This window comes from Lynx canadensis, chromosome F1 (genome assembly GCF_007474595.2).
Source record: "Lynx canadensis isolate LIC74 chromosome F1, mLynCan4.pri.v2, whole genome shotgun sequence".
Classification (NCBI taxonomy): domain Eukaryota; kingdom Metazoa; phylum Chordata; class Mammalia; order Carnivora; family Felidae; genus Lynx; species Lynx canadensis.
In genome coordinates, this window is record NC_044319.2 from 57,049,130 (window position 1) to 57,074,970 (window position 25,841).

Genomic DNA, 25,841 nt, shown 5'->3' on the forward strand with positions numbered 1-25,841 from the left:
TAGAATTAAATGATTTCATTTATTATAAAGAATCTTCCCATAAATCTGTTTCATCCACATACATGACATTTTAGTGTATTCATCCCTGGAGTATTAGTGTACTCATCACTGGAATAAGGACAGCTTTTAAAACTACTGTGAAAAACAAGAATGAGATTCAGATAACAACTTGTGGTTTTGTGCCACAAGAAATCTTGTTCACAATAACAGGAATGTTGATTATACAACTGACCAGAATAGGGAGCTTAAATTAAGCCTTCCTTTCATTTATCCAAATACAAGGAGGAAAAGAACCATCAACACACTTACTTTATAAACCCTTCAGTTGTCACAACTGGTCTGGGTGAATAATTAATCAAGAAATTCTTTAATTCCTTTTTCTACTCCTAAGTAAATATAAATCACTGATCAACAATGAATAAAGTGGAACTCTAATTCCATCTAATTAAAGTACAGTATTTTGAGAATCAAGTTCTTCTCCTAGCTAAGTCCATGAGATTTTCCTTTAAGGAACAAGAGCACTTTTAACGGATTCTGGAACTCGACTTGCATAGTAGTTGTGATTGCGCAGTGTGGCCAGGACGCCTGCGGAGTTCATATGCTTCACTTCCTTGTTATACTGAAGGGCATTTCCATGGATATCGGTTAACTTGCCTACAGCAAAAAAACATCAATACGACATTAGTGGCTGACCACATGGTTATGTTTCTAGCTATTTTTAAGTTCCTTTTACTTCCCTGTACAATAATATCAATTCATTCTGGATAAGATAAATGAGTGACTAGAAAGGTTAAGTTTTCATTCACTTGAATTTAAAACTACAGAGCAATTTTGACTAACTGAAAGATAAACTATTTTTCTCCCTGATTAAAACTAATTTCACTTAGCATTTTTAATTTATATTTCTCAGTATCAATTAATTTCTCTTATCCTGAGGTGGTTACATTTCTTGTTGGTTCTACTCCAACACAACGATTCCCATTTTCAGAAGTGTTTTCTTTATTCTTCCATTGAATATTAATACTTTATTTAATAAGAGTTTAAGTGAAGTATGTTCATCAAATATAATTGTGTTACAATACAGTTTAATTATACACTTTAAAGAGATGAGATTGTGATGAATCTAACTTCCTTGTCATGTAATATACTAATGAGATATTGATAATATATTAGGAGAAATTATAGAAAAAAATCAAGTGTTTCAAGAGTACAAGTGAACTGATGTCTATTAGAAATTGAAAAATCATCTTACTATGTATATATTTGTAGTATATTTTCAGTCAGATTAAAAAAAATTCTAGGGGCACCTGGGTGGCTTGGTCAGTTAAGCGTCGGACTTCGGCTCAGGTCGTGAGCTCACGGTCGTGAGTTCAAGCCCCACGTCGGGCTCTGTGCTGACAGCTCAGAGCCTGGAGTCTGCTTTGGATTTTGTGTCTCCCTCTCTCTCTGCCCCTCCCCTGTTCATGCTCTGTCTCTCTCTGTCTCAAAAATAAATAAAGGTTAAAAAAAAAATTAAAAAAAAATTCTAACTCTATGATCTTAAGCACTAGTACTAAGATATTTACCAATATTTGCTTAAACGAAACTGCAGTGAAGACAATGGTGATGAATATTTTGCTTTTCAAGGAAAAAAAAAACCCTAGTAGCATTAAAGCCATAAATCATTAAGGGCTTAAATGAAGCAACTGTATGTGGGGCACCTGGGTGGCTCTGTTGGTTAAGTGGCCCACTTTGGCTCAGGTCATGATCTCGTGGTTTGCAATTTGAGCCCGCGTCGGGCTCTGTGCTGACAGCTCAGAGCCTGGAGCCTCCTTTGGATTCTGTGTGTCTCTCTCTCTTTGCCCCTTCCCTGTTCACGCTCTGTCTCTCTCTCAAAAATAAATAAAAAAAAAAAAACATTAAAAAAATAAATCAACTGTATGTAGGGGTGCCTGGTTGGCACAATTGGTGAGTGTCTGACTCTTGATTTTGGCTCAGATCATGATCCCAGGGTTGTGGGATCAAACCCTGAATCAGCGTGGAGACTGCTCAAGACTCTCTCTCTCTCTCTCTCTCTCTCTCTCTCTCTCTCTCTCTTTCTCTCTCTCTCTCTCTTTCTCTCTCTCTCTCTCTCTCTCTCAATCTCTCTTTCTCTCTCTAGCCCTCTGCCCCCTCCCCTGTTCTCACTCTCCCTCTAAAATAAAAAAAAATCAAATCAAATCAAATCAAATCAACTGTATGTAGATCAAAGTCCAAAAGGTAAACAATAACTAAAGAAAGAGGAATTTACTGAAAATCTATTTTCTATCTCTATGAAATACAGGAGTTGCACTGGCTAATCTCTAGGATTCCTTCTAGCTTTTATATCCTCACGGTCTAGGTAAAATAACATACTGAAAAATTGTATCTTAGCATAACATAACAACTATAAAAACTGTAATTCCCCAAAATAAAAGGGACTGACCTCCCACAGCATGTAAAATAACTTCTGGAGCACAAGTATCCCATTTCTTACATCCAGGACTTGCAAATACATAGGCAGAGGCTTTGCCTTCAATCAGCTGAATAATCTGTAAGGTTAGAGATAATAATTATCCTTGGACCATGAAATAATTGAAAAACAAGAGAAGTTGCTTTTTATCAAGTATATTTCAATTCCTCTGTCCAACTCAACTTAGGTTAAAGCTTTTAGCAGGTTTAAATGATATGAGTATTATGGAGAAACATATAGAATACTATAGAATATAGAATAATATAGTGACCTGAGGGGGGAAAGTGGTTTAATAAGCTACGAGTCTATCGGAACAGTCTTCATAGTCCTAATCAGATAAATTTAATTTGCTTTTTATTATGTTGTTTTTCTCTTACTGTAAAATCAACATATTGCATATTGTAGAAAAACGAAAGTTTTTCAATCTCGTAAGGAAGTGACCATTGTTAGATAAAGGATAGAAGAATAGCCAGTAGTGCGCTAATGTATAAACTGTAGTAAGTCCTAACAGATATGCAGCGCGGACTAGTCTAACAAGTAGCTTCTGAAGTCTTGGGAATCCTGTGCATTGCGGTTTCTAATGCCAAAATATGAATTTTTAAATTGTCATCTTAGTAACTCTTACAACTCTCAAACAAAACTGAGGTCACTGATAGAAACTGCATGACTCTATAAAGAGCAATTGCTATCAAGCTTTCATTAGTCATTTACTTATTTTTTGGTTATGCTGTAAAATAATCAGTACTATAAAATTCAGATTTCAAATATTCAGATGAAGAGGCCACACTGACAGAATGAGGAAAATCTCAGTGAATTCTTTAAGGAAAGGAATTGGTCACATTCAATTGTTTTTCTTGATGCTCAAGAACGCCAGCAAACTTGATTAAACCTTCCTGGAGACTTTTAAGTAAACGGTTTTCCTTTCATTTAGCAACTGTGTGTCAAGTCTTATTATGGGCCAAGAACTATTTCAGGTATATTTTTTGAGGGAGGAAGGGCTGTAGCCTTCATTAGATCCTTAAATAAGTCCTTGATATATATAAAAAAAGTGAATAACTGCCTAACAAGGTCTTTTTATAGGAGCAAAGGTGGGGAATATGCAGGATGGGGACTTTGTTCCTAAGGAGAATGGTGCTCCTTGGGAATAAAAGATGTAATGGGATTTTTGTGGTTATAAAAGTAAGGGCAAAGAGAAATCACACCTGTCACTGTATTTGGTGAATATCAAGAATATATTTTTACTTTGAAATGTTTTAGTTTTTTTCCAAAATATTATTATTTTTAAACTCCTATTTTCATCCTCATACCAGTGCTTTTGAAAAATCTAAAAATAGTTGATTATTGCTTCCAAAGGGTAGGTGAAGAAAAATTAAATCCACTCAGTTCGGTAAGTATTTATTCTTTGCCTTCCTGTGCCAGGCACACAAGTGTGCAATGCACATGCATCCGGAACCACAGGCAGTATCACTAGCTTCTGAGCTGGGGGATGTCGTGAGATAAGGCTTGGGTGTGTCCAAGGAACAAGATATAGAGGAATTTACATTCCATTCTTATAGGCTTGGATTTTCAACTGTGGTGCAGGGAGTTGTCCAAGGGTCTGGGGCAAGGGAGTGACAGATGGTAAGTTTTGCATGTTTAACAGCTCTATGTTAATGTGAGGGCTGGGACTGAACAGAGAGACCACTGGAAGCTACTGTAAAGTCTGGGTGAAGGATGATGATAGGATTCAAGTAGGGTGGGGGCAGTTAAGATGGACAAGAGGAGACATTAGGGAGGAATTAAGAAGATACAGAGATAGGCTGTGAGGAATGAAGGAGTCTAGGAAGACTTTCAGGTGTCTGCCTGGAGCAGTTAGGAAAATGGTGGTGCCATTTAGCAGATAGGAAATAGGAGGAACGCACATGGGGCAGGAAGAAAAAGGAAGAGCTCCAACTAGACATGTTGACTTTGAGATACCTGAAGGATGTCAGGATGATGATATCCAGGGGGGCAATCAGAGGAGAAGAGATCAGGGCTGGGAAGGATGAAGATCAAATTGTGTTCCATTTCACAATTTTTTCAGGAGGATGGAAGCCTAGATGAAAGAATGGGGGAAGCATCCAGGAAAGGCAGGCAGGCCCGTCCTTGGAGTCTGCAGAATAAAAGATCTAGAAGTAACCCCGGAGAGTCCTCGAGAACAGGAGGGCTGGCAAGAGGCACAGGATCTTATCCTGGTGACTTCTATTAGCACTGACTTGAACCATAACATTTTTTAAAAATTCAAATGTTGCTGAAATGTGCCTTTGATGGTCAGTTACAATCTCTAATTCTTTCTCCCCAACCCTGATTTCACTTTTTTTTTTTTTTTTTTTTTTAAAGCTTGGGATTTCTGTCAAAGACTCAATTGCATTTCAGCGGGACGGCAGACGCTTTTGTACCTTATTTCCTGCTCCTCCCACTCGTAGCACATCGTCCGGGTTCATAGCCGCCACACAGTCCATCACCAACTTGCTGCCATGGGACCGGGTGGTTGTGATGATGTGTTTTCCAGCAGGCGCCTCTTTCAGCTGAAACCCAAAGGCACCTAAACCTAAAACTCCCCAGATTGTCCTCCCCAACACAGCATCTGGTCCTGCCTATATAAATGAGTGAAACAGAAAAGCTTGTAATAGTCTGGAGAAAAATGTCAGCCATAAATAGAATGCTGAGCTATGTTAGCATCATGATTTTTTTGAAATAAAAATATGATAATGTTATAAAGAACCAGAACAATATCATCGACAATGAAATTTTCCTGAGATAATCAGAGGATTATTCTCTTGTTGTTTTGGCTAATAATTGGGTTTAAGAGGCACTGAAGGGAACTTATGGTTATTCCTTGAAGTCCTCAGGCAAGGAAAAGTCATACACTGATTCGTGTCTCTCTCTGAATCAGCCAATGATATCGTTGTTGTATTTGAAAATGGTTGTTTGCAAAAGGTACTGAAGTGCCCAGGAAATGAAACACCATATGCTGATTACTACTTTTCATCATCTAAGGAACAGCAAGGGTCTTGTTACTATGGGAATAAGTAATAGTGATAATGTATTTTGCAGCTATGGAGACACGGCAACTGAATAGGCTGATACTGAAGAGTAGCCACGGATAATGGGGTCAGGGTTAACATTTTTACTGACAATTGTGGTGGTAAAATGACAATGATAATGCAATCTTAGCACCTGCGTTTTCCTTTGCAGAGCTCAAAGAACTTTCAAACACCTTGTTTTAGCTATATACTTTATACAGAAAAACAAAACTTGTATTTCATGGAAAGTAAAACTGATGCATAAAATCATTAGCACAGAGTCATCAAAACACCATTATGTTAATATACTAAACATATACCAGAGACATACAGACATATATGTTACTGAATTCTAAGCAAGTACCATACCAGACACTATACTAAGTGCCTTACATGTATTATTTCATTTAACCCCCCAAGCAACTCCATGAAGCAAGTATTACCATCCTTGTTTTACAGATGAGAAATATGAGATGTGGAATCATTAAGTAACCTGACCAAAGACTCTGGGAAGATCATAACCAAACTCAGACTCATCTGTATTCAAAGCTGATATCCTTCATTGCTAAATTATACTGCATTTTACTTATCAAAATGCTTTGAAACACATCATCTTATTTGTCCACTGGCGGCATCCTGGGTGCTGTTATAGTGAAATATGCTTATGTTGCAGGTTGCATTCCGTGGGAAGCAGACTCTGAATTAGGGAGGGTGTTCATTAGGGAGGACCCTTGGGGTTAACACCTGTGCAAGGGAGGGAAGGAAACATGAGTGGGCAGAGGGAGAAACCGAGCTGTGATGGAGATCCAATAACAGCCTCAGCTGATTAGCTCTGAAGCTAGAATGGCCCTCAGGGTGGTAAAAATTGGAAGGAAATACCAGGCATTTATACTCATGCAATAATCAGTCATTGGAAATGGATTGCCTTGAAAAAGGGCACGTCACTGGGTGAGGCAGCTCTTTTCAGGTGAGACAATGCTTGAAGAGGCTGCCTGCTGAAGGCGGTCTGTGCATAGCTCTCCCTGCATATGGGGCAACAGAGGAACCAAAGAATAAGCACTTGGTGTTCAATATATGTTCATGCGCTTCCTCTGTTCTGTAGATTCTTGAATCTACACCACAGGAGAGTCTTAGAACCTGAAAAGTACAGATGGGCTCTGGTGCTCATTGGGCCTCAGTTTGACCGCTGAGATAAATCTCATGCTCTCAAGAAACTTATTTATCAATTCATCTCCATTTATTCTGAAAAAGAAAGGAAATCATACTAAAAGAGCAGACATGGCTATTCTGGTTCCTAAAATGTCACATTCACTCCATAAATGAGTATGTAGGCAAAGAGGATGTGACCAAGGAATCTGGCACCTGGGTGCGATAATGCAATCCCATGAGGCAGCCAGCTAGCCTTCCTCTGTGCTCCTGATCTCTCCATCTCCTTCAAAAGCACCACACCAACTTTCTGGACGTAACAAAGGCTTCATGATGGTTAATTACAGTTCATAATGGTTAAGAGGCTATCTCTGACATAAAGACCAATTAGGTATCTTTGCACTAAGCCACCCTGCTTCCTTTAAGTGCTTACCAGGTTCAGTATCTGTTAGAAGTAATACTAAAGTTCAAATTGTTAGAAGTCTTCTATCTGGCTCAAGAAGACAATATAGAGTAATGGTAAGAACCTGGACCTCGGTTTCAGTCTTCAGATATTGCCCATGACAGGCAAGTTACTTGCCTGAGTTTCTTCTTCTTTAAAACAAGGATAAAGGTTTCCTTATAGGACTGTGGTATTACATGAGATAAAGCCTGTGAATCTCTTGAGTCTGGCAGCACACAGTAAGCTCTTGATAAACTTTAGCAATTATTCTTATACTGATGACTATTTGAAGCTGAATATCCATCCTTGAATACCATCAACAGAGCTGGGCAACTTTTCCACTTGTTGCAACAAATTTTAAGGCATATGCAAGCGTGAAGGATGAGAGGAAAAAGACAGTACAGAAGGGACTGTGGAGGAGAGAGAGGTAGCAGTGGGAGAAGCAGGACAGGAGGAATTGAACAGACACACAAGAGGGACAATGGCCACCTGGGTACCACAAGTAGCCTGCCTTGTTTTCTACCTACTAGTGGAGCCAAAACCCTACCTATTTTTTCTCACCTTTGCTTCATTCCCGTGTTCCCTTAACTTCTGCTTTTCATTGTTCTGTGGAAAATGAATACAAGTTTTCTAATCTCAGAAAGAAGTGATAGAAACTATCAACAACCCCTAAGCACTGCGATCGTCTTTGGATGAAAGGTGCCATGCATTACAACATCATCTGTGAACTAAACACCCCTCTTTTAAGTAATGGTATTAACTTACTTTAAAGTTTACCTAAAAACCACAAACTTGTGTCTGCGTATAGTACTGTATAAACGTTAAAGTCATATTAAAAAAATTAAAAGACACTTAAGCAAAGTAGTACGAGAGAGTTGTTCAGTAATGCAGAACTATTTTTGCTAAATAATTTTAAGAGGCACATAATTATAAATAAAAAGTTATGATCATACACATGAAAAAAATATCTTAGAAGCAAAGATTAATCCTGCTCTTAAACTCAAGCTAGCAATTCAGAAGTAATAGTCCCCACTCTGGTTACTTCGATTCTCCAAGTTCTATCAAGGTCACGGTAATGCAAATACCTCAACTGTTTTATTTCAACAATTTCCTTCAACATTTAATGTGATTTCACATCACAGTATATTTATGCCTTGGAATTACATTACTCTCTTGTTTCTAAGGAAGGCAATTTCTTGGGAGCATAATAGAAAGTCAAAGCAGATTAGAGAGACAAAATAGGAGAAATGAGTGCAAGAGCATAGCTAGTTCTATTATCAATGCTGACTGTAATTTAGGGATTATATAGCTTTACCTGGAAAACAACATGGCTAGCATCTTTTCTCGGTTGAAATGGTTCATTTCTTCAATATGCTTCAAGAACCACCTGTAAATCAGGTGTCTCAATAACCAAGCTAATCAAGAACCATGTCAGTAATTCCCAAACTTTGGCATTCAAATAAGGCATACATAGAAAAGTACATGTAATATACATAGTGTCCCTCTGTACACACAAATACATACATAAACATTCCTCATATCAGTGCCCTGAGGGGTTCTGATTCAACAGGTCTGGGGTATGACCTGGGAATCTGTATTTTGTTGACTTCCCTAATAACTGCATGGGCAATGAAGTTAGAAATCACTGGATTACATAACATCAGGAATCATATAACACTGTATCTAATAAAATATTTTTATATCATTTATAGTAATACCTGGTAGTTGTAATATGGCTGATTAATAACTCCTGCTATGGCTCTTCCTTCATAAGCAATTCCAATAAGAACTGTCACATTGTCAAGAAGACCTATGAGGAAGAAATGAATATCAATTATATAACTTTCTCATATTACATATAACGCATCATCAGCACATCAACTGCTCCAAGTTATTTTTGGAATAAAGGTAAGAAATTTGTAATGATTCATCCACGATCAATCCCTCTGCTGGCAAAATGCACAAATTATAAGAGATAGCTGGCCAGAGACAGAAGAAGGATCTATGGCCACTTAACTGAATCGATAGGCATGGTCTCATTAGTACAATTTGTAAACCAATTGAATAAACCAGCCATAACTCCACAGCCATTATTGTCAAACTGCTGTGACCTTCTGCCACCCTCCATGTCACTCCTGCCTGCTGGATCACTCCCTGTTCCAGGATTACTGTCTAGACCTCCATTTCAGTCTCTAAGGTAACATTTCTCCAAGTGGCGTCTGTGCATTGTCAAGCAGCATCAGAATTAACTGGCATGGTTTTTTTGTTTGTTTGTTTTTTAAAGTAAGCTTGATGCCCAACGTAGGGTTCAAACTTACGACCCTGAGATCAAGAGTCTCATGCTCTACTGACTGAGTCAGCCAGTGCCCCTTAACTGGCATAATTTTTAACACTGATTCTCAGGGTTCTTCCCAGAGCCAGTGAATCAAATTCTCTGGAGGTGGGGGTCAAGATCTAAACAATCTATCTGGGCGTTCTTATATGTACTAAGCTATCTAGAGCTTCCCTATTTCTCAACGGATCATTGAGAAGTTGTACTGTGTGTGCATATGTACATTTGTATACTGTGCGACAGACTCATTACAGGTATGTCTCATCCAAAGACAGAGAAAGTTTTTCTTTTTTTTTTTGTTGTTGTTGTCTTATTTTTATTTATTTATTTATTTATTTTTTTTATATATATGAAATTTATTGACAAATTGGTTTCCATACAACACCCAGTGCTCATCCCAAAAGGTAAGTTTTTCTAATAATGATGTGAAATCTTCTTTTTCTTAAGCTATAAAGCTGAGAGCCAGTATCAGAAAACCTATGTAGATCTCTGTTTCAAAAATAAAACTCTAAGCGTATGTACGCTATGCTCCTAAAACCTAAGACTCGGAGCATGGTCTTTTTACTTTAATGCTGTCCATTTTATTTTAATCTGCCACTTTCTGAGTTTTCTCATTGTAGACAATTTCACAAAGAAATATTGTACTGTGTTTCCAAATTCATCTTTATTTTTTTTCCTAATTTTTTTAAGTTCATTTATTTATTTTGAGGGAGAGACAGCAAGTGGGGGAAGGGCAGAGAGAGGGAGACAGAGGGTCCAAATCAGGCTCCTCGCTGTCAGCGCAGAGTCCGATGTGAGGCTTGAACCCAGGAACCATGATATCATGACCTCAGCCAAGGTTGGACGCTTAGCGGACTGAGCCTCCCAGGCGCCCCTCCAAACTCATCTTTATGTTATTTATTTATCTTTTTTTTTAAATTTTTTTTTTCAACGTTTATTTTTTTGGGGACAGAGACAGACAGAGCATGAACGGGGGAGGGGCAGAGAGAGAGGGAGACACAGAATCGGAAACAGGCTCCAGGCTCTGAGCCATGAGCCCAGAGCCTGACGCGGGGCTCGAACTCACGGACCGCGAGATCGTGACCTGGCTGAAGTCGGACGCTTAACTGACTGCGCCACCCAGGCGCCCCCAAACTCATCTTTAAAGGTGAGGCTGTGAGTGAGAAGGCAGCTCACAGTTGAGGGGAGGGTGAGTGGAAGCGGTGTGGGAGGGCAGAGGCGGCACAGCCCAGCAGTGCAGCTGGGCTTTACATTGTTTTCTACCTCAACAGAGCTGGGGGTTCAGCGCTGTCACTGTTGACACTGGCTTAGTGTCAGCTATCCTCACCTGGGGGACATTAGAATTGTGCGGCTGTTAGACGGTCGGGGGGGTTGGTATTTGAAGGAGATGAATTTTCTCCCTCGCTGTCTTGACACTCACTGATATACAATAACAGTTAGCGAGGATGAGCACAAATATAGCTTCAGGCCATGGACATGAGATATGATACCAGGTTTTCATGCAGCAGATGAAATATTAAGTGTTGCTGACCAAATATCATCTACCAGACCTATTGCTGTTGGAAACAAATACCAAAGAGATACCAACCTTCAGTGTATTCCTTGGTCCCGTCCAGAGGATCAACCCAGACCACAAGCTAAGTAAGAGAAATATCCAAAGTAAGCATACAACATTTAAAAAATAGGTTTAAGTAGATTAAAAATACTTTTTTCATTTTTAAAATTATACTATGAATTGCTTAAGCTAATGTCATCAGTTTCATGATAGTAAAAAACCTTATATTTTGTAATCATGGAAAACGTCCATTTAAATTGGAGAAAAGTCTGATTTAAGAATTTTAATTTTTTATGGGGCGCCTGGGTGGCGCAGTCGGTTAAGCATCCGACTTCAGCCAGGTCACGATCTCGCGGTCCGTGAGTTCGAGCCCCGCGTCGGGCTCTGGGCTGATGGCTCGGAGCCTGGAGCCTGTTTCCGATTCTGTGTCTCCCTCTCTCTCTGCCCCTCCCCCGTTCATGCTCTGTCTCTCTCTGTCTCAAAAATAAATAAACGTTAAAAAAAAAAAAAAAGAATTTTAATTTTTTTTTTTTTAACATTTATTTACCTTTGAGAGACAGAGAAAGACAGAACACGAACGGGGGAGGGGCAGAGAGAGAAGGAGACACAGACTCTGAAGCACACTCCAGGCTCCGAGCTGTCAGCACAGAGCCCAAGGGGGTGCTCAAACCCACGAACTGTGAGATCGTGACCTGAGCCAAAGTCGGATGCTTAACCTACTGAGCCACGCAGGCACCCCTGACCTAAGAATTTTAAATATGTGGGGCGCCTTGGTGGCTCAGTCGGTTGAGCGTCCAACTCTTGATTTCAGCTCACATCATAATCCCACGGTTGTGGGATCAAGCTCCGCGTGGGCTCTATGCCAAGTGTGGAGCTTGCTTAAGGTTATCTCTCTCTCTCTCCCTCTGCCCCTCTCCCCAACTCGCACTCTCTCAAACAAAGACTTTTAAATACAAGATGCTTAACTAATAAATTTGCTGTCACCTGAACGCTAAACACAATGCTATGAACACACTGAGCTCTATGTGGTAATACAGGGAAAACTAAAGTGGCACCCAAAATATTTTGAATAACGTGTGGCTGGTACTCACTTTGGTATATAATGCTGATTTAAAAAAATAATGACAGTCTGACTTTAACTTAAGGATACCAATAATATACAGCAAAGAAAAATGAATGTTTTATGAACGGATGGTACATTAAAAAGAAATCCCTTCTCCTTAGGATTTTAACGTGATTCAGGATATGTAGCCATTACCCACTAGAGCTATAATGCTTGATGTGAATTTGTGAATGAGGCATATTTCGGATGGAAGACACCATGTTTCATTTTCTTTCTGTCCTCCAAATCACAGAGCAAAGTGCCTTACTCATAGTAGGTATTTGACGAATGTATGTTAAACAAATCAAAATAAGTAAGTAAGGTGATTTTTATGGCCTTCTAAACATATAACGTAGGGATCTATTTCATCTCCTTCTAGCAATGGAATGTTTTACCCAAATTTACTAACAAATTAGATGTTCTTCCCTCAGGTATTTTTAATAATAGTTTTAGAGAAGAAGCCAAGAGGGTAAGAAACTAAACCCTAACTTAACAGATCATACATTCCATGTGGTTGCCTGGTACTTCTATGCTGGCCCTGAAAGATTTCAAGTTCCTGGTTGGCCCTATTTTATATCTACCAACTTCTCAACATTACTGGCAAATTTTATTTACTAGAGCAACAACATGAAGGCTGACGAAGAACGAAATAATGATCTGGATCATACATCCTCCTCTTTAATAGCACTGTACTGTGATGGGCACGGTTGCTTCAGTATCTCCTCCCACTGACCATCTTCAATCAGTTCTTGATCTACTTCTTCAGAAGGCAGATCCTAGGGCAGAGAACACTGATGGTCACTGAAGCTATTTGGTGTTTACAGAGCAGCCTTTGTCTTCGTAACAGAAGAAATGCAACACCGTGGGTCACGAGGGCTTCCTGTTTACCCTTTATGTTTAGAGTTTAACCGAGTAGAAAGTAAAGCAAATCAAATCAAATTGCAAAAATGACCATATATGGCTGAGCAAAGTTGACTACAAAAAAACCCCATCCTTCTTATCCTGAACAATTAAAAAAAAAAAATCTAAGTGCTATAAACATATTTAAGTAAAGTTGCTCTGACATCTGATACCTCCCTCTCAAACACAGGACAGGCAAACTCCACCACTTTCAGTGTTATAGTCTTTGGGTAAGTGCACAAATAAGCCTAATTTTAAACAAAAAACAAAACGAGAAATAACAAAATCCATTTTTATTCCAAAGTTCTAGAACTCATCCCATCTTATAGTTTGTCTGCTGATTATTACAACAGGAACTATCTTTTACGGTCTAGAAGTGAGATACCTGCCTAAAAATGGACCAAAATATTTTATAATCAGACATTTCCTTCAAGTCCAAGGAATATGACAGATCATTTTGGTGTTAAAACACCAGATACAACACTTTGAAATAGGAATAGTGGTATATAAATCTTTAAGGGGCAATTGTAAATCCACATGGGGAACAGTCATTAAAAACATAATGCATCACACATATTGTATCACAACACTGAATTCACAGATTCTCACAAGTCTTACCTCTTCCCCTATAATTGTTAGTTTGGGGAATTTCCGTGCCAGTGAAGAGCATACACTCATTTGTGCCAACCGGTCAGCTTTGGTCTGCAGGTCTGTGGGACAGGTCTGCAACAAAGAATGCAAATTTCAGCAGAACTAGTATGAAATAAGTTGTCCTCTGACTCCTAACGCATGAGTGTCCATATCATTTAAATCACACTACTTTTAGATTCATGGAACTTAACACCAAAGGAGTCAACTAGTTTCCCAGTTTGGTTTTTCTCATGGGATTTATAGTGGTTAAAGTTTGGAAAGGAGTTTTTAGATTATTAGACCATTTTCTCCCCCAATTGAGAAATCCTCTTCATAAGATCTCTACATCAATCTTTTTTTTTTTTAATGTTTATTTATTTTTGAGACAGACAGAGACAGAGCATGAACAGGGGAGGGTCAGAGAGAGAGGGAAACACAGAATCCAGAGCAGGCTTCAGGCTCTGAGCCGTCAGCACAGAGCTCGACGCGGGGGTCGAACTCACAGACTGCGAGATCATGACCTGAGCTGAAGTCGGACGCTTAACCAACTGAGCCACCCAGGCGCCCCTCTACATCAATATTTTACTTAAAAAAGATGAAGAGAGAGGAAATTGATAACTTTCCAAGGCAATCGGAGCTAAAAACTTTATCTTTAGCTATTTGAAAGGTATTCCTTACACAGATCCTTCTACAACTTCTACTCACTAATCTTCTACTAGTCTACTGATCTACTTCCCTAATAATTCAATAGGTCCTCAGGATGATACAAAGAATTCCTATTTCTCAAATATAAAAAATATGAAAATGAACAGCAATAATATTCGATATGTATAGCTCATCTACAATATTCTCACTCAAGCCGTATGTCAGATAGTCATTCTAGTGAAAGACAGTGGAAAATCTGGTAATTGACAGCTACAACCTTTTGTTAGTTTGCTTTCACAGAATTATGAAATGTTGCAATTTACATATGCCTGGTTAGGTGGGTTTACGGATTATGTTATTTCAAATAGTAGAAATTTTATAATACTTTTGAGTGAGAGTGAGACAAGGAACGATCATGAAAATCAAAGACTCTTATGCCACACTGAAGTCTGTTCGTCATCTCAATGCAAAGTAACTGTATAATATAGGGCCACAGATCTTTGTTTTATTTCCTAAAGACTTGTGTCTGGCACATGGTAGCTGCTCTAGAAATATCTGCTGAAACTTTGAAAAGATTTGTTAAATTTGGAGATAACATACAGCAATCAAGTCTGGACACTGCTCTCTAGAGAAAAGACACACTGACGGCCATGAAGTATACGAGGAAAGCTATCCCAATTCTTTTCTTCTCCAGGATAATACTTCCTGCTCTTTCTACTGACATAGGGCCAGACCTCATCTGGCACTCAATACTTTGTGTGACAAATTTAATTCTGCCCTTCCTCTTTTAAAATGAGGTGTCAACAAGTAGATACAAAGTACTAGAAGTGTCTGACCAGTAAAGAGGACAGTGCGATTATTACCTCTTTCCTAACTTGAATACTGTTTTTCCATTACTTCTGAGCTACAGGCTACAATGTGGTACATCTAATACAATGACAATATAAAATCAATGTAAAAATAAGCGATGCCGTAAGGAAACTATCTGAAAAGAAATGAGCATTAAGTATTGGCAGTGGTGGTGTGATGGGTAACTTTTCTTTATTTTTGCTATTTTTCTTTATTTCCTATTTTTTATAACAGTAAAAACACTTTATAAAAAAGGCAGTGAGATTAGTAGCCTTCTGAAGGTTGCCAAATTACATTGCTGATTTATCATTCAGTATGTTGTCAACTAAAACCTCTTTTTCAAACAATTATAAATCAGATTTACTTCTTATTCCTTGAACATTAATACTTTGGGACCTTATAATTATTCCCAATATAATATCCTGTTGGACTTGGCCCTCTTTTCTCAGTGTTTGTAACTTTTTGAATACTTATTCTGTGATCCAATATATTAACTAACCAATATATTAACTACTCTTACCAGGTTCATTTTTTGATAAATTTGGTAAGTATGATTTCTTTTTTTTTAATGTTTATTTATTTTTGAAACAGCACACATGCACACCAGCGGGAGAGGGGTAAAGAGAGAGGAAGAAAGGAAATCCCAAGCAGGCTCCCCACTGTCAGTGCAGAGCCCAACGTGGGGCTCGAACTCACGAACTGTGAGATCATGACCTGAGCCAAAATCAAGAGTCCAACACTTAACCAACTGAGCCACCCATGGGCCCCAGATAAGTATGATTTCATGTCCTCCTCTTCCACAACATTTTTGAGAAGATGCATTCAATGAATTAAAACTGTATTGAGTTAATCGTTAGAGAAAAAGAGAAGCAGAGTCTTAGGATCTATCAGCAATGATCTTTTCTTGGTTAACATGAAACATGAATTAAAGTGAAATGTTTGGGGCCACCTGTGTGGTTCCGTCGGTTAGGTGTCCGACTTTGGCTCAGGTCATGGTCTCATGGTTCATGGGTTCGAGCCCCGTGAGCCCCACATCGGGCTTTTTGCTGTCAGCACAGAGCCCGCTGCGGATCCTCTGTCCCTCTCTCTCTGCCCCTCCCCTGCTCGCACTTTCTCTCTCAAAAATATAAATAAACTTCAAGGAACAAAAATAAAGTTGGTATGAAATGAGATGAGACTTTCAGTACCTTCTCCACGATACCCAGGTCTCCTTCAGCAAGAACACGTCTGATTATGGTTCCTGCCTTTTGAGCAACAGAATACGCCGAGGCCACCAGCCGCATCAACACAGTGTGACTGGAAGCCATGATAAGCCCTGGGGGGAAATGAAGAGAAAGTTGTGTTACTTTCTACTGGTTTCATTTACTTGAATTCAACTCAATACATATTTATTGAGTGCCTAACTGTGTAGATTCCTTAATAAATATTTACTAAAAGAGACTTGGAAAAACTTCCATTTCAGCATTGATTCTTTCAATAAATTTTATAGCATTCTCTCTCTGCAGATGGTACATTTTGAAGCATAGGGTAAGCTGGCCCAGGCCTATGAGCATGTGAAAAAGTTGTATGTATGAGATATATGAATGTACGTGCAAAGGCCATGGAAGGTGCTGCAGAGACTAATAAGATACAACATCTGCCACCGAGGAGCTAATATTTTGGTGGATTGGCGATAAAATATTATAACCTAAAGCCTGTAACATAAAACTAGTAAGTGCCAAGAGAGGTATGGACAGCGTAAGGGATGTGGATGGATGTGTGCAGTAATTAAAAAGAGGAGGGACTGCACTGCACGTGATGATAATTAGTTCCTAAAAAACACAGAATAGTCCATTACAGATTAAATAAAATTTAACCTGCTGGTTATTTATTACTACCATCGTCAGTTACCAGATAAAGAGAACAAGTGACACAATTAATTGGGGTAAAGACCAATCATGTGGAAAAGTAATGAGTGTCAGAATAGCCCCTGGCCCAATGAAAAATGTGGAAAAAAACCAACCTTTAGGATAAAGTAAATTCCTCTTTGAAAATACAAATACAAGTCCTGCAATTTTGGTGACTGTTCTGAGGCTGCAATGTACCATTCAGATTCCCTTCAGGGCTGAAGGACATTTCCCCAGCTGCTGAGAGTGCCACAAACAGATGGCCCTTACCTGCCACCTTTCTCTGGGAATTTATCTGCTAAGATGAGTCACTTCACCTGAAACTGGTCAACAGAGGGGATGGATTTAAAGGTCACTCTACACTCCAGCTGGGTGCCACCCTAACTCTGATGGCTCATCCGAGCTTCTGAATGCCCAGCACGGTAGGTTGACAGAGACCTTGGCTGGGACTCTGTCCTGGCCCAACTCCCAACCCCCCACAAGGCATCACTGCTTACTTTCCACTTCCCACAAGTGATCCAAGAACACTCCCTAATAAACCTCTTGGGCTTTATCTCTGTCTCAGAATGCTTACAGGGAACCGCCCGATGATCCCCTCCCCCCCCCCCATCAAATCAGGTCAACATTATTTTAATGCATTAAAGGAACACAATACAGAACAGAAAAGACATTATAAACCTCAGTTTGGCAACAGCCATCATCCTACCACCAATTTCTGACTGCATGTTTGATCTGATGAGGCTTTCAAGCTCTTTTCTACATCTTTTTCCTGTCATCCACATTTTATTCACAGGCATTATGAACATACTTGAGACAAAAAACAAGTGAAGTGTTTGAAACCCTTCAGAAGGAGAACAGAATTGAATTCGATGTAAGGTAATGAACACCATCCTGTGGCCAGTAGCTGTCGGGAATTAAGATGAAAATAAAACAGACTCCTATGTATTTAAATCCTGTTTATCTTATTATATCATCAGGCTACATTCATTTTCTTGGCATGCTAGGTACTACATGTGGAAAATCTGCTCATGAAAATCACTCATGCAGGAACACCTCAAATTGAAAACAGGAGAAATAATTCAGCAAATACTTTGTGGACTTTACCTCTACTCCCTTAGTATCCATGACTGGCTACCTATCTGATTTATTCTACTCTGGAAAAGGTAGTCTTCAGGCAACTAATTATGTACTGCCCAAATGTCTTAACCGCTGTTGTGCTACTATGTGTTGGTATGCTCGTTCAGTCCCCATCTTCTATAAAATGACATTTATGAAAGGCAGATCCTTTTCCCTCACTGTGTGGTAGTGTTCTAACTTTTCAAGATATCATTTACCTTTGAGCTAATTAAGCAATCATTCTAGACTTACCAGGCTTCATATCTAAATAAACCACTTCCCTTTATGTTTGCCAAGTTCACAGTATTTTTTCATAAAGACAAGCTTTCAGGCTTTGTCTTTTTACTACATTCCTCATAAAATGCATACTACATGAACTGCCATTTAAAGCTAACATCAGTTTCATAAGAATGGTTTGGTTTTTAATTTTGTTTATGTTTATTTTTGAGAGAGAGAGAGAATGAGCAGGGGGAGGCGCAGAGGGAGGGGGGGACAGAGGATCCAAAGCGGGCTCTGCACTGACAGCAGTGAGCCCCATGTGCGGCTCCAACTCACGAACCCTGAGATCAAGACCTGAGCCTAAGTCTGACGCTTAACCGAGTCACCCAGGCGCCCCTAGGTTTGATTTTTAAAGAGATCCTGCAAATCACTTCTAGTTGGCAAGTAAGAAAATATGCCAACCAATTTCTCTGAAATACTTTGATCCAAACATAATTAATAAAATTATTATCCCTGTCTAATATTCTTACATATTTCTTAAACAAATGAATACAATTTTGGCCCTTAATATAAAGAAAATTAATCTAATCATATTATCAAAACACATCTGTAAAAGATGTGTTAGCCTTTTTCATTGCGTTCCCTCCCAGAACCCAAACGAGAATCACCTGTTGGAGAATCACTCGTTGACGGTATTGGAGCGCCAGAGCAAGTCTGAAAAGCTACCTGCAAGTTGCTAACTTCCTTATAGCAGGTCAAATTACACACACTGTACTTCCTTCTCTACCGGTTTTATACCTTCTGGGTCCTAAAACACCGCCTTTTGTGAACACGTCTTTCTGAAAGCTTACTCAAAACATCATGAGGTAGCTAAAGGCACAGGCACTGGAGTTCACTGCCAGTCTTCAAATCCTGGCTCTGGCATATGTTAGCTGTCTGATCTTTGGAAAGCCACTTAATTTTCTGTGCCTCTAGCTGTAAAACGGAGCTAACAATATCATCTATAGCATAGGGTTGCTGTAATTATTAAATGAGGATTGCATGCAAAGCACTTGTAACAGTTCCTGGCACAAAGTAAGCACTAAATGATACTGGCTAACCATTATTGTAATAATTGTCCTCATTACTGGCTATCCTGCAGAGACATCAGGGCAGTGTTAAGGGCGAAACAATTCCTATAACTTCTGCAACATTATTTTGACCCTGGGGTCAATGTAATATGTTGTAAGATAATATGTAATCAATGTAATATGATAACCCTGAATCACAGTACAGATTCTTTTTCATAACATTTGGAGGTTGAAGCTTAGAGTATGTATGAAAAAGGTTGCATGCCAGTTAAGGCTATCAACCCAACATCCCACTCTTTAAGAAATCTTTACAGTTGCCAATAGGGCTAACTTGGAAGGATAAACACAACAGGAATCAAATGATCCATTCCCTCTGATAGCTTGGGAAATGTACCTTGAATCGATATAAAGGTGGTGAGCACATGAGGATTAGGATCCAAAAACGAATGATGACGGGGCGCCTGGCTGGCAGTCGGTTAAACATCCCACTTTGGCTCAAGTCATGATCTCACAGTCCATGAGTTCGAGCCCCATGTTGGGCTCTGTAACGACAGCCCAGAGCCTGGAGCCTGCTTTGGATTCTGTGTCTCCCGCTCTCCCTGCCCAAACATTAAAAAATTTTTTTAAATGAATGATGAGTTCCCAATCAAAATACAAAGATTATATATCTTTTGAAACCTGATCAAATGATGCTAGGTGCAAAGGCATCTGGAAAAATTAAAATATGAGCACGACAGAGCAAATTCTGAAAAAAGAACAACAAGCAGAGATACACTCTTTACCAGTTATCAAAATACGATATAAAACTATAGTAATTAAAGAGTTTAGTCCTGGGCAGAATTAAATTCCAGAAATAGATACTACAGGTGGTATTTCAAATCACAAGGGAAAGTTAATTGTGCAAAAAAATGGCAAGAACAATTACTAATCTTTTTAAAAGTTAAAACTTTCTGCATTCTTTGTATCAAATATATACTCCAGATCAATGCATGATTTTAGAAGTAAAGAATGAACCATAAAAGTATGAAAATAAAACTGTATTAAATATTTTATAAATTTGGTAAAGGACTTTTAAACGTGAGAAAAACTAACAATCTATAAAAGAACATTGACAAATTTGACTGCATAAAAATTAAAATATCTATGTAGCCAGTTTACCACAAAGCAGATGAGTGACAAAATGAGAAAAAAATTGTATCACAGCCTAGACATCTGAGTTAACTTTGGTTATGTAGAGGGCTTTTTACATCATCATGTTAAAGATAAATAATCCAGTAGAAAAATGAGCAAAGGACACAGTCTATTCCTAGAAAACGAAAAGCAATGGCCATTAGTTAATTACATGAAATGCTCAACCTCACTAATTATGAAAGAAATGCAAATTAAAACAGCAAAAGATGATTGTTCATGTGTAAGACTGGCATGGATAAATATGACCAATGTGGGCTAGCCTGTTGAGGGAACATCCTCCAGAGCACTGTTAGCAAGGATGCATAGTGGTTAAAACCTCTTAGGATGGTTTTGAAAAGCTTACTAAAAATAAAACGTACACATCTTTCGAACTAGCAATTATATTTTCAGGAAAACCTGAATAAATCAAGCAAGTCTATAAGTATGCAGCAAAGACAGTAGGAAGAATGTGTGCTATTTTAACGAAATTTAATTTTAGGCGTTAAGGCAGTCTCTAACGAACCCACTGTCTAGGTTTGCCTTGCTATTTCTACAATATATTGCCATGAAAAGATCCCAGAGCACGAAAACAAATCAAACAATCAAATTGTTGACACTCAAGAATCTAGGTCCGAAATTGGAATGTCTGGAGAGGCAATCTGATTCCCGCAATCTTTTCTTTTCTTTTTTTAACATAAATCCCTGAAATCTCCTTATATCTCTGCAAAGGGGTGGAGTTAGGGGACCAATAAATGACTCAGATCTGCCCAAGGCCCTTGCTCTGACTCGCAGGGGAGAAACTTACAGTGACAAGCCTGGAACAAAGCTAGACGAAAGACACTTGGAAGGGTGACAACAACAAATAAAAGCTATCAAGCAACAGGTCCCTGGTAGCTTCCAGTACCTGGCCTTCTCCCCGGCAATAGGTCGGACGTTGGCGGATGCAGGACAACCTACTGCAGCTACTGAGCATGCGGGAAATTCGGCGCAGGCGCAGAACAGCTGCTCCCAGGACCGCGGGCGACTCCGGACCTGCAGGGTGACTCCGCTTCTCCGTGTTTTCCCTGAACTTTCCGGCGGCCTATGTCGCCTCGGGTTACAGCGAGGGGTGTGTCTACTTTTAAAGGTTCATTCTGATTTCAGGGGTCTTCCAGTCCTCTTTGTATGTATGCTTCACTCTTAAAATGTTAGTAGTAATGTTAGATAGTAATATCGCCCTGCGGCGGCCAGCGACTGCTTAACCTCGAACCCCAGTTGTTCGAGAAGTGGCTTCAGGAGGTCCACGACACCTGCACTTCTGCTCGCAATGGCAGTGGGGCTCTCTGCGAAATGGTCACTAGCTTTTACCTTTTTTTTTTTTTTTAACATTTATGAGATTTTTTTTTTTTTTGTAATGTTTATTCGCTTAGAGAGAGAGAGAGAGAGAGAGAGCACAGTGAGGAAGGGACAGAGAGAGAGAGGGGGACAGAGAATCCAGAACGGGTTCTGACCTGAGCCTGATGCCGGCTGGAACTCACCAACGGTGTGATCATGACCTCATGACCTGAGCCCAAAATCCTATGCTCAAGCGACTGAGTCACGCAGGTGCCCCAGCATTTATGAGATTCTTAAAAGGGTCTGTGACCCTTTCATATGTCTGCCAGTAAGCCCTGGGGATAGTCTCTTTTCCTGGCTAGATGTTCCTTGTTAACGATTTGGGGGTTTTGTTTTCGCTTCTCGGCGGCACGGAGGAAAACCTGCTTATGATTTTGTGTTGTTAAAGGTATCCTTCATATTAATAAAGGTACTACTTTCTTTTTAAATTAGATAAGTACTTCATGACATTCTCATTGCTTAAAAGAAAAAAATGCAAAGGATACTATCTGCCCAGGCCTTTTCTTAGAGCATGTGTTTTGGGATTGGAATTTTGCTCTCTGTCTCCTGAGAATGCAGAGCCATAATGCACTGTCTAGTTTTGTAGTTTAGACACTTAGACACGTTCTTTTTTTTTTTTTAATTTTTTAATGTTTATTTATTTTTGAGAGAGAGGGAGAGACAGAGCGTGAGCAGGGGAGGGGCAGAGAAAGAGGGAGACACGGAATCCGAAGCAGGCTCCAGGCTCTGAGCTGTCAGCACAGAGCCCGATGCGGGGCTGGAACTCACAAACCTGAGATCACGACCTGAGCCAAAGTTGGACACGCTCAGCCGACTGAGCCACCTAGGCGCCCCCAAACGGAGACACATTCTAACTGCAGAATTCTTATAATTTTTTTTATGATATTTTCTCCACTACTATGCACTTGTTTTATCTTCACCTGATTTAACAGCAGTTTGTTTTGTGTTTTGGAGATTTTTCTTTACTGGACTCTTCAGAGCATTCAGCTTGATTTTCATAAAATCAATTACCTTTGCATTAAAAAAACTGCATTGGTTTTGGGAAGAGAGTAGTCAGTGAACCATTTTTGTTTCTGTGTGCTCTTCTGTAACTCCCAAACTTTTATGAGTAGAAACAATAATTTCCATTAAAAAACAACAACAACTCATCGGAGAATATCAACAAATGGCTACCATTACAGGAGTTCTAGTTTGAGAAATCTTTTTTTTAAACTTTTTAAAAAAATGCTTATTTATTTTTGACACAGCATGAGTGGGGAAGGGGCAGAGAGAGAGAGGGAGACACAGAATCTGAAACAGGCTCCAGGCTCCGAGTCGTCAGCACAGAGCCCAACGCAGGTCTCGAACTCACGGACAGTGAGATCATGACCTGAGCTGAAGTCGGATGCTTAACCGACTGAGCCACCCAGGTGCCCCGAGAAATCTTTTACCTATACAGTCTCATTTGATTTTCGCAATAACTTTGAGACTTAAGTCAGATCATTTATTGTAGTAAAATAGGTATATAACAAAATTTACCATTTTAAACATATGCTGGTCTTTATAATTATGTAATACAAAACGAGTACAACTGGCTTGAATAAGTTTAAGGATAAACATGACTGTAAACTCAACAGGTGAGAAGCGAAGTCTGCAGGTGTCAGAGAGTAGCCTTCTGCTCTGAGGGCTCAGTGTACCCTCAGGTTTTATGGGGAGACAGAGAACACTGTTGAATTCAGCAATGGGTTATGTAGAGGTTGGTTAGAAGAGCTTCCCCGTACATTCATCATTGTGCTCCCGTGAGACTGAAGCTCACAGGATAGTTTCCCCGATGCAGAATTGCAGGTCAAAAGTGAAATGGTGACAGATATTGCCAATTGCCATTCAAAAAGGCAGTACAGGGGCACTCGGGTGGGTCAGTTGGTTGAGCATCCAACTTCCGCTCAGGTCATGATCTCATTGTTTGTGAGTCTGAGCCCCACATCAGGCTCACTGCTGGAAGCACAGAGCCCGCTTTGGATCCTCTGTCCCCCGCTCTCTCTGCCCCTCCCCTGCTTGTGCTCTCTCTCAAAAGTAGAAAAAATAAACATCAAAAAGGCAGTACAAATTTTACATTACCACCGGCAATGTGAGAGAGGCCACTTTCATATGCCCTCCCACGCCTTATTATCAAACGCCTTAATATTTGCTTTAATTTGTTGGATGGAAATGGTATCTTGTTCTATCTGCCTGTCCTTGATGATTCTTAAAGTTGAGTATCTTTGAGTATGTTTGTTTATTGGCTGTTTCCATTTCTCTGTGAATGCCTATTCTTATCCTATGACCTTTTTTTCTATTTGGCTGTTGATATTTATTTTCTTGATTTGTAGCAGGTCCTTATACATTATGGATATTAATTTTTAAAATGTGTTTGCAAATGTTTTGTCCCACAGTACAGTGTAGGGGAGGCAATATAGTATGATGATTATCCACATGGCCACTAGAACCCAATTGCCCGAATTTAAATCCCATCTCTCACTTCTTAGTTCTATGGTCTTAGGCAAGGTACTTAACACTATGTGCCTCAGTTTCCTTAACTGTAAAATGGCAATAACCATAGTACCTACCTCACCTCATAGGGTTGTTTTGGCATGTGATCTCTTCACTTTATAGGGTTTAATGATTAAATGAATTAATAGAGGTAAGGAGCTAACCTGTTTTGATCAGTGAAAACAAGTACTAATGTAGGTAATGAATGCTGTTTTCACTGTGTGTGTGTGTGAAATTGAAATGGCCTAACACAAACTTTCAAAAAGCACGACAAAAGGTGAAAAGCTGACACGGAATGCTTACTATTTGCCACTTGCCTTCTTACTTTGTGGCATGTTTTTCCATATAAAATTTTCTTTTTCTTTTTGTAGAAAATCAGTATTTTATTTATTTAAGCCAAATCTTCTAGATGTTGTGTCTTATGAATAGAAAGAGATATACTTTACAATGAAAAAGTAACGATTGTGAACTACTATGACCTGGACAACCGAATACAGGTTTCCCTCTGAAAGTAGAGTGTTCCTATGAAACCTTTCATAAGCCTAAATGGAGTAAAGCAAAGAAACAATTACCATTAATTTATATGGAAAAATTTCTTTAGCATTCCAAGTCACCCAAAAATAACCTTTCTTAAGCTTTTCTGATACCTTAGGACACATGTTGCTAACAGATACACAGAATAAAGGGAGATAGAGCACAGATGCTCATACACACAGTTCAAAGGGTTAGCCGCTGTGTGTAGTTCCCAGGGCAGGAGCTTGGTCGGGGGCCACTCTGGTTGCTTGGGTGTATGCTTGCTGCAAAACAAATACTTCATGCTATTTTCACTTGTTTTCCTAAGAGCAAAAATCCTTTTCAGTTTTCTTTCGGTTAGTGAAAACAGGTACTAATGTAGCAGATGCATGCTATTACCCCCTCTTTGTGTGTGTGTGTGTGTGTGTGTGTGTGTGTGTGTGCGCGCGCGCGCGCGTGCGCGCGCAAAAGTGAAGTGACCTAACACAAACTTTACAAAAACGCGGTAGAATAGTGGGTTTCTGGGGCACCTGGGTGGCTCAGTCAGTTGAGCGTCCAACTTGGGCTCAGGTCATGATCTGATGGTTCGTGGGTTCTGGCCCAGTATCGGCTCTCTGCTGTCAGTGCAGAGCCTGCTCTGGATCCTCTGTCCCATTCTCTCTCTGCTCCTCCCCTGCTCGCTATCTCTCTTTCTCTCTAAAAAAATAAACATTAAGAAAAAAGTGGGTTTCTGTCGGAAACCAGAGCTGAAGTCCTACACACTACTATTCTGTAGGAGTGGGAGTGGGACATAACAGGGATAATAGAGGACCTGAAAGTAACATAATTAGGTTGGTTTATAATATTGGTCCCGAACTTTGCACTCAGCTA

At 39.5% G+C, this 25,841-nt stretch overlaps 1 protein-coding gene across 6 annotated transcripts; it reads right to left on the minus strand.

The window, feature by feature from the left end:
* On the minus strand, positions 1 to 21,555 carry BPNT1 (3'(2'), 5'-bisphosphate nucleotidase 1). Of its 6 annotated transcripts, none has more exons than XM_030302806.1 (10): positions 21,481 to 21,555; positions 16,303 to 16,430; positions 13,610 to 13,714; positions 12,760 to 12,867; positions 11,023 to 11,071; positions 8,821 to 8,912; positions 7,664 to 7,708; positions 4,888 to 5,085; positions 2,444 to 2,549; positions 1 to 654 (listed from the first exon to the last, which is right to left on the minus strand). In XM_030302806.1, exons 2-10 carry the CDS (start codon positions 16,420 to 16,422, stop codon positions 506 to 508), a joined length of 972 nt encoding a protein of 323 aa, XP_030158666.1. In that variant the 5' UTR covers positions 16,423 to 16,430; positions 21,481 to 21,555; the 3' UTR covers positions 1 to 505. The 6 variants fall into 6 exon arrangements, with proteins under 6 accessions (XP_030158666.1, XP_030158667.1, XP_030158665.1 ...); XM_030302807.1 differs by lacking the exon at positions 21,481 to 21,555 and adding an exon at positions 21,382 to 21,472; XM_030302805.1 differs by lacking the exon at positions 21,481 to 21,555 and adding an exon at positions 19,801 to 19,923.
* Positions 21,556 to 25,841: the final 4,286 nt, after the last annotated feature.

What these genes read in the sequence shown, in the direction of transcription:
- BPNT1 (XM_030302806.1), bottom strand. Translation starts at nt 16,422, where the DNA reads ATGGCTTCCAGTCACACTGTGTTGATGCGGCTGGTGGCCTCGGCGTAT. An exon ending in ACCTGGGTATCGTGGAGAAG is followed by an intron (nt 13,715 to 16,302) that starts GTACTGAAAGTC and finishes TCTTTGTTGCAG; the next exon opens with ACCTGTCCCACAGACCTGCA. An exon ending in GTGCTATTAAAGAGGAGGAT is followed by an intron (nt 11,072 to 12,759) that starts GTATGATCCAGA and finishes TCTCTTACTTAG; the next exon opens with CTTGTGGTCTGGGTTGATCC.